The sequence below is a fragment of the Chrysochloris asiatica genome, unplaced genomic scaffold (assembly GCF_000296735.1).
Source record: "Chrysochloris asiatica unplaced genomic scaffold, ChrAsi1.0 scaffold00079, whole genome shotgun sequence".
Classification (NCBI taxonomy): domain Eukaryota; kingdom Metazoa; phylum Chordata; class Mammalia; order Afrosoricida; family Chrysochloridae; genus Chrysochloris; species Chrysochloris asiatica.
In genome coordinates, this window is record NW_006408597.1 from 5,233,482 (window position 1) to 5,245,420 (window position 11,939).

Consider the following 11,939-nt stretch of genomic DNA (forward strand, 5'->3'; position numbering starts at 1 on the left):
GAGAGAGAGAAACAGAATATGAGTATTAAACACCTCAGACCCAGGGTACAGGCGTTTCCCCTGCAAAGTCCCTAGTGAATGCATGTGTGTGTGAGCATGTTAAGTATATGTGTGTATGTGTGAGAGAGTATGTAAATGTGTATGTTTGTGTGTTTGTGAGTGCATCTGTAAGTACCTCAGATGTGGGGTACAGACCTTTCCACTGCAAAGTCCCCTGTGAATGTGTGTGTGAGTATGTAAGTATTTGTGTGTGTGAGACAGATTATGTAAATGTGTATGTTGTGTGTTAGGGAGTGCCTCTGTAAGTACTTCAGATGCAGGGTACAGACCCTTCCACTGTGAAGTCCCCAGGGCCACTTTTTCAGGCAGGTCCCTGGGACTGCTCTAATCCTGTCCACCTCAGGCTGCTGTGGTATGTTACTTTTCATCGGCTGCCCCTTCCTCTGTGCCCCCAGTGACCCCAAAGCAGGCCATTTTCTTGGTTGGGAGGTTACTGCTGCTCATTAACAAAGAATGGCCTGAAGGAGGCTAGGGTGCCACCCACGTGACCTGTGTGGGACTTAGAAAAGTTTAAAAATAAACCTTGCTGAGTTCTTATAGCCACTGTCCCAGAGCTACGTAGCTGCCAGATCCTTCTCTGGCTGATCTCTTTTATTCTTAAAGGTAGCTTAGGGTTCACCCCCTGCCCTCCCCTCCCTTCCCAGGTCATGTTGACCCTTTCTGGAGCTGCTGCAGGGGAGCAGTTATCAGGAGTCAGGCCCCAGGGTAAAGTGAGGTGCCAAAGTTTCTGCCACTTGCTGGAGCCCAAAGCAGACTACATCTGAAACTCAGGTCCAAGAGTAGATCAAGCCAGGGTGGGGTTGGGAGCTCTCCCTGAACCTGGGCTCATGCCTTGGTCCTGGGTGCCAGGCCTGGCTGGCCCACTGGTGGGTGTGGGCACAGGAGCCCAGGGCTCTTACTCTTCTTTTCCCATCAGCACTTGTTCCTAAAAGACATATTCGTTCATCGGCTTTGGGAGTAGAGTGGACATCTGGAAGGCTCAGGAGTTAGAGGAAGAGATTTTTAACACAACAGCTATTTTTTTTGTCAGGTGGTGTTGAGATGGTTCCAATTTATAGCAACTCAACATACAACAAACCAAAACACTGCCCTGTCCTGTACCATCCTCACAGTCTCTCCTATGCTTGAGTTCACTGTGTCAGTCCATCTTGTTGAGGGCCTCATACTTTTTCTTGGACCCTCTGCTTTAACAAGCATTATGTCCTTCTCCAAGGACTAGTCTCTCCTGATGTGTGTTCAAAGCATGTGAGATCAAGTCTTGTCATTCTGGATTTTAATGAGCTGGCTGTATTTCTTTCAAGATGGATTGGCTTGTTCCTCTGGAAGTCCATGGTATATTCAATGTTCTTCACCAACATCAAAATTCAAATACATTAATGCTTCTCCTGCATTCTTTACTCGTCCAGTGTTTGCATGTATAGGAGGCACATACCATGGCTTATAGATCAGGTGCACCTTAGTCTTCAAAGTGACAGCTTGTCTCTTTAACACTTTAAAGAGATCTTTTGCAGATTTACCCAGTGAAAATTTAGCACAACAGCAGTGTATGGGAATTCCATATATAAAGGCATTTCTGCCAGATACTTATTTGCTGAGTGACTTTGGGGCAGTTATATAACCTCTCTGTTGCCTAAGTTTCCTGATCTGGATAATGGGGATGGATAATAACAGTACCTCACTCTAGAAGTACTCACTCATCTATGCCAAGACATTCTGAAGGCAGCTACCTGGTTAACCGCCTAGAAGAGATCCATATTTGTGCCCATTCCTGGAAAAAAAAAAAAAGTGATTCAACTGAATGCAGAAGTTAGCAAACAATGTCGTTACTATCACACAAGTAAAGTTTTATTGAAGATAATTCTAAAATAGTGGCAACAGTACTTTGACAGGAAACTGCCAGAAATTCGAGATGAATGAGGGATATCATTGCTGATGTTAGATGTATCTTGGCTGAAGTCAGAGACTACTAGAAAGATGCTTATTTGTGTTTTATTGACTATGCAAAGACATTCAACTGTTTGGGTCATAACAAATTATGGAGAACATTATGAAGCATGGGAATTCCAGAACCCTTAATTGTGCTCATTTGGAACCTGGAAATGCACCAAGAGGCAGATATTCAAAGGGAATACTGAGTGGTTTAAAGTCAGGAAAGGAGTACATCAGGGTTGTAACAAGATTTATTCAATCTGAGCGAATAATCTGAGAATCTGGACTACATGAAGAACACAGTATTAGAATTGAAGGAAAACTCATTAACAGCCTGTGAAATGCAGATGATACAACCTTGTTTGCTGAAAGTGAAGAGGACTTGAAGCACTTACTGATGAAAATCAAAGACTATAGTCCTCAGTATGGATTACACCTCCATATAAAAGAAAACGAAAATCCTCACAACTGGGTCATAAGTGGTGAAAAGATTGAAGTTATCAAAGATTTCATTTTACTTGGATCCACAATCACTGCCCATGGAAGCAGCAGTCAAGAAATCAGCATATTGCATTGGGTAAATCTGCAAATCACTTCTTTAAAGTATCTAAAAGCAAAGATGTCATTTTGAGGACTAAGGTGAGCCTGAGCAACCCATGGTATTTTCAGTCTCCCCATATATATGCAAAAGCTGGGCAATGGATGAGGAAGACTGAAGAAGAACTGATGCTTTTGAGTCACAGTGTTGGCAAAGAATACTGAATATATCATGGGAGTCCTGGTGTGGCGCTGTGGGTTAATGCACTGGACTGCAAGTTGATTTGAACCACTGTTGGTGGTTCAAGCTCATCAGCCACTCCTTGGAAACCCACAGGATTGCTGTGGGTTGGAACTGACTTTAGCACTTAACAACAACAGCAATGGTACCTAACAACAAGTTGAGTAATTTGGGGCAAGTCACCTAAATTTTGTGAGCCTCAGTGTCCTCATCTGTAAAATGGGGTCAATATTGGTGCTCATGTTGTTTTGAAGGTCAAATGTTGTGGTATGAGGAAAGTGTTCAGGGCCTCACATAGCACAAACTCAGTAACAAGCATTCTGATATCTCCAATGTCTCCCCAGGCTCGTGGCTCTGCGGGTGGCAGGAGGAGGCATGACGCTGCGTCTCAGGAAGACCACGACAAACCTTACGTCTGTGACAGTAAGTACCGGCCAATGTCCCTTCCTTCCTCTGCCTGCTCCCAGTCTCATCCTCCCCTGAGCTTGCTTGGCTGTGTGCCCATAGAGTCAGCCCAAGCAGACTCAGGCTCACTTGCTGCCTCCTCCTCGGGCCAGCGCCCCTGGATTACATGCCTGTCACCTCCCCTGAAGTTACCAGCTCCTCCTACTGCTTTCATGGCCCAGGGTTGTTTTTGCATGAAGGGAGAGCAAATGAAGAGCAGCCTCCCCAGCTCTTGCCTGTTTCCAACAGTGCCCTCTTCCTCCTCCTCTTCCTCTCTCCAGTACTATCTTGGTCTCCTTTCAACTTCAACCCCTATTTTGTACTCTGTTTCAGAGAGTTACAAACAAAAGCATAACTCAAAACCTTCCGACAGAGGTACTTGGCTCTTGTGACTTTTCATTTCTTTCCCTTTAATTTCCAATCTCTCTTTCTCCTTTCCTAGGCAGGGCATGTTATGAATCTTTCTCTGACGATGGCTTAGTTTAATAAATGCCTCTCCATCCATCTCCAGCCTTTCTTGCTTGCTTCAGAAACATCTTTTGACAAGTGGCAGCCTGGCTCTTGGCTTCAGAATGGGCAGACAGAGCAGGGAGGGGCTGGGGGAAACGACTGGCTCTAGGACAAGTGGAGGTGGAGGGGGGTGGTGCTTCAAGAAGCTGTCACCTTTAGGAAGGATGACTGGCAGCCTCCAGAGGGCTTCTGTCTTCCTCTCCTGCCAGAGTACAAGGTGATGGTTTAAGACCCTTGCCCTATTTGCCATCTCACCATGTGGGGCACCATCTGCTGATTCCATGGTAAGGTTGGCTCTCACACCACACTTCCTGGAGATCATCCTTCCTTGTCTCCAGAGGACGAAGACCCTGCAATTGGGAGAGGAGGGGCTGCAGTGAGAAGGGTGGGGAAGCAGCTCAGGCTGGATCCTGGCACCTTGGTCACTCCCCATCTTGCCAATGAAAGCAGGGGAGGTGGGGCCCAGGAAGTAAGTCAGAGGTGGTGACTTTTTCCTTCCTCTTCAACAGCTTCTTTTGATTTCAAAAAGTTGCTCTGTGCCTGGTGAGGTGATAGCTGATGGGAGATAATTTTTCAAGAACTCAAATTCCATGACCCCCATTTGGCTACTTTAAGACACCTTGCAGATAACTTTGCCCAGATGACTGACAGGTAACATCTCCACCCAGAAGTAATTCTGTCCCAGAGTTAACAGGGAGCAGGGCACGGGGGTCTGATGGCCCCTGGCAATGCCACGAGGGATCTGCTTGCAGTGTAGATTCAGTTTTGTGCTGACACACGGTAATCAAGAGCATGCTAGCCATTGGGAGACTATGGTTCTGGGGCAGTGGGCTGGAAAGGGTCCTCAGACATCCAGGCAGCAGCCTAACGAGTAAGAAAATCAACAGCTGCCTTGGAACTGGGGCATTGCCACCCTATTCCTCTTTTCAAAACTTTATCTTCATTATGTGACCCTCGATAGTGGAATCTGCTACCACAGATAGTAGGATGACTTTTTGCTCTATGGCTACAGTTTTCATAGAATTTTCAGCCAGTAATAATGCCATCTATTCCCAAACACAACCTGTCTGCCATTTTCTCTTGCTTTCCCCACTTGCCCCATTCCTGTCTCCAACCGCCGTCTGCTTCCTCACGCCTGATCTCCACGGAGTTCCTTTTTTGTGGGTGTGCCTCTTTCCCCTGGTTCCCTACTTTCTGGCCTCCTCCAGGCTGCTGCGGCTTTGTTTAGGGGCTCTCAATGCCATTTTCTGTTTCCTGGTCCCCTCCCCACATGGTCTTTTCCTTCTTGTGTTTACCGGGTACTGCGTGGGAAGACTCATCCCAGACCTGATTTGGACTTTCTGGAAGTCTCCAAGGCTGCCTTCTTGGCTCTGCCTGCACATGTGCTTGCCTCCCTTTTCCTCCCTCCATGAGGCAAGGTCCACACAGAATGCCCTTCTCTGTCTGGCTCTCTTAGGAGATTGTGTGGCAGCTCTGTGATTAATAGGCTTTATTTTTATCTGGTGCCCTTCAGACATGTGATCCTTTGGGATAGAATTGACCTTTGGAGAGGTCATAAGGTCCAGTTGTGCCCCCCCTCACCCCCATCACACCCCTCCGAACTAGGCCAGGAATGCTTTTAACAATATCTAATGCATCCTAAGTAGAGAGGTGTCTGGTCGCCTCCTTGAATGTCCCCAGGGATGGTGTGACCATAGACTGCCCTTTCTTTCATGATTCCAACTGTGCTTTGAATGATTGTTTTCCCTTAATACAAGCTGAAAATGTTCTCTTCTGCAGGCCTGCTTACCTTTTGTATAGCTCCTCCCTCAACAAACAGGCACACCAGCTTTTGTCCATCCTGGGGCCTCTAGGTCTCCCCTCACATTCTCTGTTGACCTAGCACCATTCCCCAGAATTCCTGTGACTGCCTGGTTTGAGTTCCCTTCCTGATCTGCGCTGAAGCACAACACTTGCATTGCAAGTAGCACCAAGGCCAAGTGGCTCAAAGAATAACAGACACATTTCCTTGTTTATTTTCCACATCAGATCTGAACACACCTGTATCTAGAGAGAATAGAAATGTTTGGCCGCCCCACTGCACCGGGTAGCATCTCCTTGTCAATGCCTGTCTTGACCCCGGTGTTAATGCCTCTCCAAGTGGATGCTCTTGTCTCCTATTGCATTTGATGATTCCTTCTTCTATAAATCACTCTGCATTTGGCCCTATTGAGTCTCAATAAAGAGACGTGATAATATGTGACTTCAATATACAAGATTAAATAAAGACAAATTTCATTCTCCACTGATTTGCAATCCCTGCCATTTTTGTATCTGCTATAGTTTGATTTGCATAATTCCTGCTCCATCTTTCAAGTTATGCATGAAAATATTAGGACACCTTGGACCTCGACACCTCTTTCTGGGCTTATGTGGAGTGGTAATAGCTATTTTTCAGATGAGATTTGAATTTAATCCCTTCTGGCATTTATTTCTGAATATAGTTGTCCCATTATGTTTGTAAGGAGCTCTGGTAGTGTAGTGGTTACGAATTGGGCTGGTAATCTCACGGTCAGTAGTTTGAAACTGCCAGCAGTTCCAAGGGAGAAAGGTGAGACTTTCTGCTCCCATAAATTTTTACAGCCTCAGAAACCCTACACAGGATCGCTATGAGTTGGACCTGACTCCACAGCACAAGACCACCACTACCACCATTATGTTCTTGGAGTCCTAGTGTGGCACTGTAGGAAAGGAATGGACTGTGAACCACAAGGTTGGCAGTTCAAACCCATCAGCCTCTCCTTGGAAACCCTATACAGGGTTACTATGAGTGGGGACTGACTTAATGGCACTTAACAACAACAACAATTATGCTATTGATCTAAACTTCCCTTTCAAGATGGGTGCTTGAAATATTAATATCTTAGTCACTAACTTCAGGCGATAGATATTTGCCTGGTGTCTTTCATTCAGCCATTGAATTTATTCCATTCCAGAGCAATATTAAATCATCTGAACATAATTTATATTTTGCCCAATCCATGCTCTGTATGGATGAATACTTCATTTTCCAGCTAGTAACCCATCTCTATTAATTATCCTGGAAGTTTACTAAACGTAAGAATTAAAGCTCTGCTTCTTGCCTTTGAATGCCTTGCCAAAGGAGAAGTGTTAATTATTCACAAGCAAAGTAACTGAATATGACTTTGTGGGACAGGCTGTCAGCATTTCTGGAAGTATGCGCCCTGGACCACCTGCACAGAAATGACCTGGTTGCTGAGCCTCACACCAGACCTTTTGCATCAAAATCCTTGGAGGCTGGCCCAAGAACTTGCAATTTGTCTGAGTTCTCCAGAGGATTCTGACTTTCCAGAAAGCCCAGCCTACATCATTCAAACTGGGTGTCTTCTGGTCTGGGTGCTCAGTTCTTGTCTTACTCCCTGCCTTGTGCATCTGGAAGTTCCCGAATCTCCAGGAACTCTCTAGGCAGACTCCCACTGACTTGCATCATTGTTTTAGCTGGTCTCTCTAGAATCTGTCTAGTTCTTTTAATTTTTGATATAAAACTCAGCAGTCTAGCAGCTGACTCTAATTTACTTGTTGTTAAGTACTGTTGAGTCAGTTCCGACTCACAGCAATACGGTTTCCGAGGAGCAGCTGGTAAGCTTGAACTGCTGACCTTGGAGTTTAAATGGCTTTGCAGTCTAGTGTGTTAACCCACAGCACTACACCTAGACTCCCCTTAATTTACTTGTTGCTGTTGTTAAGTGCCGTCGAGTTGATTCTGACCCATAGCGACCCTGTACAGGGTTTCCAAGAAGGAGTTGGTGGGCTTGAACCATAGACGTTGCAGTTCAAACAACTTTACAGTCTGACGCACTAGCCCACAGTTTAAATCCGAATCGTATCATTGTTGTTGCTGTTAAGTGCAGTTGAGTTGGTTTCAACTCACAGTGGACCCTGTAAAGCAGGGGTGGGGAAAGTCAGCCCCATGGGCTGCATACGGCCACGAAATCATTTGGTCTGGCCCTGCCAAGGCAACTGCAGTTCCAGCCATCACATTGCTGTTAAGTACCATTGAGTCAGTTCTGACTCATAGTGACCCCATGTAGGGTTCCTAAGGGTCAGCTGGTGGGTTTGAACTGCTGACCTTGTAGTTCGCAGTCCACTGCTTTAGGGGTGAATTAATTAAATAAGTGACCACATATAGCTGGCTACTTTTTAAGTTGATAATTGTGTATGGCCCGCAAATGATGTTATAAATTTTGGCAGAAAAAAAGGTTCCCCACCCCTATGTGTAAAGAGTTTCTGAAGCATTTAAAAAATTACTTTGCGGAAGCAGAAAGTCTCATCTTTCTACTGAGGAGTGGTTAGTGGGCTCGAATCTTGAACCTTATGGTTATCATGTGGAGCCATCATGCTAACAGTATCATTGTTTTTAGTTGCCGTCAAGTCGGTTCTGGCTCATAGTGATCCTGCATAGGGTTTCCAAGGAGCGGCTGGTGAGTTTCAACCCCCAACTTTGTGGTTCAAACTGACTTTGCCATCCAGTGCTTATCCTACTAGTCCACACTAGGACTCCAACAGTATCATTGGCCCCACTTTATAGATGGGATGAAAACTAGGAGTAGATAGATGAGAGGAATCCTTGGCTACTGGGATGCTTTAAAACCATGTCAAGAGTTTGCTGATTCTCTTGTTGTTGTTAGGTGCCATCGAGTTGGTACCGACCCATAGCGACCTTATGCACAGCGGAATGAAACACTGCCCAATCCTGGGCCAACCTTACTACTGTTGCCACGCTCGAGTCCATCGATGGACTTCACTTGCCCAATCCATCTCGTTAGGGGTCTCCCTCTTTTTCTCTGACCCTCCATCTTACCAAACATGATATCCTTCTCCAGCGACTGCTCCCTCCTGACAATATGTCCAAAGTATGAGAGATGAAGTTTGGCCATCTTGGCCTCCAAGGAGCACTCTGGCTGCATTTCTTCCAAAATGGATCTATTCGTTCTTTTGGCAGCCCCTGGCACTTTCAATATTCTCCTCCAACACCACAACTCAAAAGCATCAATTCTTCTATGGTCTTCCTTATTCACTGTCAATCTTTCGCATGGATATGAGGTTATTGAAAATACCATGGCTTGGGTCAGGTGCACCTTAGTCCTCAAGCTGATATCTCTGCTCTTCAACACTTTAAAAATGTCTTGTGCAGCAGATTTGCCTAATGCAATACGTTGTTTGATTTCTTGACTACTGCCTCCGTGAGAAGTGTTGATAGTTGATCCAAGAAGAATGAAGTCCTTGACAACTTCAATCTTTTCTCTGTTGATAAGAATGTTGTTTATTGGTCCAGTGGATTCTCTTCTTAAATGCTCCCAATTCTGGATTTTCTGTTACCATTGTTGGGGCAGGTACCTAATGAGAGACTCCCTTTCCCATCTGCCTTGTTCAGAGCATCATAGACCAGAAGATGATAATCATGAGAGGATATGCAGGCAGAGCATTTTGCCATGGAGTGGTTGCCATCTGGTGGTGGTGGCTGTGTGCCGTGGAGTCGGTTCCGACTCATAGCAACCCTGTACAGGGTTTCTGAGGCTGTAAATCTTCACGGGAGCAGAACGCCTCATTTTTCTGCTGTGGAACAGCTGGTAGTTTCGAACTGCTGACTTTGCAGTTCGCAGCACGATTCATAACCACTCTGCTACCAGAGGAGTAGTGGTGGTGCCTTCTATGGAGGAGTCCCGGTGTGGCGCTGCGAGTTAATGCGCTGGGCTGCAAAGTTGTTTAAACCACAGGGTAGGTAGTTCAAGCTCACCAGTGCTCCTTGGAAACCCTATATAGGGCCGCTAGGGGTCAGAACCAACTCAACGGCACCAAACAACAATGCAGGATACCCAGGTTCAACTCCCGGCTAATGTATCTCATGAGCAACTAGCAGCCATCTGGAGGTTTTCATGCTGCAATGATGCTGAACAGGTTTCAGCAAAGCTTTGAGACTAAGACAGACTAGTACTCTGGAAACTCAGCGATTCATTTCATTAAGTCAGACAATGAAAACCTAATGGATCACAGTGGTGTGGAACCATTGTGCTTTGTGCACAACAACAACAACAACAACAACAACAACATCCTTTTCTCTGGGGACAATAGAAGTGATTTAATTTCCCCCTCTCTGATCACAGTGCTAACTCCTGTTAATGGATGCTTGCAGCATGCATTTTATGCACAATATCTCTGTAAATCCTCCCACTCACCTTGAGAGGCAGGGACAGTTGCCTTATTTTACTGGTGAAGGGACTGAGACTCAGAGAGGTGAGGAGATGTGTCCAAAGTCACACAGCTGGTTAACATTAGAGGTGGGATGCTGCTGTTGTCAAGGGCTGTCGAGTTGGTTCCGGCTCATAGTGACCCTGTATAGGGTTTGCAAGGTGCAACATGTGAATTTGAACTGCTGACCTTGTGGTTCAAACCTACCTTGCAGTCCAGAGCTGGGATATGAATTCCAGTGTGTCCAGTGCTGGAGTCGATACCCCTTAAGATATCTACCCTATAAACTGTAGGTTAAACATGGCCTCTTAACCCTAGGGTGTGATTCTCTTGAGCGCTGAGGCAAAAAAACCCCCATGTTTTACAAATTAATTAATGAGCAAGCACACGTTATTTATGAAGTGAAGTCCTGGCCACCATAGACAGTTGGCTTCTAGCTGAAGTGGGAGGAAGTAACTTATATAATTTTGAGCCTTTTAAATGAAAATTTATTGAAATCCCACCCCCCAAAATAGACATTCAGAGAGATTAGTGACAAAGGGCAAAGCGACATGACTGCAGCCCTCCCAGGACTATGGCTCTCCTCTGAGTCATGTCTGGCATTCACACATCAGGACTGGAGCTTCTCAGCTTAACCTTTGTATCAATAAAAATGTCATTCTCTCTTCATCCCCCCCGCCCCCCTCCCCCCACATGTGTCTCTGATTGTGTGGCCAGTGGCTGAAATGTGACTGCCTTTCTTTAAACCCTTTCTAGTCCTGTGTGGTGCTGTGGGCCAATGCACTGGACTGCAAAGTCGGTTTGTACTACAAGGTTGGTGGTTCAAGCTCACCAGCCACTCCTTAGAAACCCTATACGTGGTCGCGATGGGTCAGAACTGACTTGATGGCACACGACAACAATAACAACAACAACAACAGTCCTTTCTAGGGTTGCCTTTTTTCTAGACACCTGGTAAGGGTGTAGTTGTGCCCAGTTGGGGCACTATCAGATAGTCTATCTTTGGGGTCCCTTCTCACATCTCTGGAAGGCACAAGTGGTTTACATTTAGCCGATAATCTAAAAGTTAGCAGTTTGAACTCACTCAGTGGCACTGAGGAAGAAAGACCTGGCAATTTAGCTTTGTGACGATTGTAGCCAGAAAACTCTGTGGAACAGTTCTGAACTGTAATAGGGTCTTGGTGTGGCACTATGGGATCAGCACTGGACTGCTAACTGTAAGGTCGGTGTTTCAAACCCACCAGCTGCTTCTAATAAACCCTACACAGGGTGGCTATGAGTCAGAACCAACTCAATGGCACTTAACAACAACACCGTGATTAGAATTGACTGGAATGCAACAGGGTTGGAGTCCCTCCTTGCTCTAAAATCTGTTGCTTCTTGGTGGTGGTATACTAGAAGGAGAAGAGTATTAAGCTACAGGCAAGGAGATTGGGATCTAGTCTTGGTCCCATCACTCAGTGGCATTGACACCAGTTTCCTGATTTGTCCATGAGGAGGGGACAAATCTTCTTTGCATCTCTAGAGCTCTCTCCCTTCAGTATTCCTTCCCTACCCTATGAGATCCTTTATCCCCAGGCAGTGGCTCGACAATGAGACTCTATACCCTGAGACAAGGTGTCTTAAGGACATGAAGTAGCACAGGATTGTGGGATAGCACAGAAATGTGCCAAGGGCCAAGAGGAGAGGTGGGATGGTGAATTGGCTCAGAAGATAGGCAGCCCCAGACAGTCTGCTTGACCTCAACCTCCTTAAAATTGCTCTGGTGCTCCCCATACCTGAGTGCAGCAGGGAGAATCAGATTCTTATTAAATGTTGGAGGCCATTAAGGCCCCCACATTGTGTAAGACTCCAGTGTTTTCAGCTTGGAGCTGCAGTGGAAAAGCCAATCACGCGGCCTTCAGGCTCGCTGCCCTTGTCACTGAAGGGAAGCCAGGCTCATCACTCAGTTGTCTGCACTATTATCTTG

At 45.9% G+C, this 11,939-nt stretch overlaps 1 protein-coding gene across 1 annotated transcript in view; it reads left to right on the forward strand.

Moving 5' to 3' along the window:
* Positions 1 to 11,939, forward strand: part of DPF3 (D4, zinc and double PHD fingers, family 3) — a 458,124-nt gene that overhangs the window by 297,058 nt on the left and 149,127 nt on the right. The window contains exon 6 of the mRNA XM_006865560.1: positions 3,112 to 3,190. Coding sequence (XP_006865622.1) covers positions 3,112 to 3,190 — 79 coding nt within the window. The remainder of the gene's footprint in view (positions 1 to 3,111; positions 3,191 to 11,939) is intronic.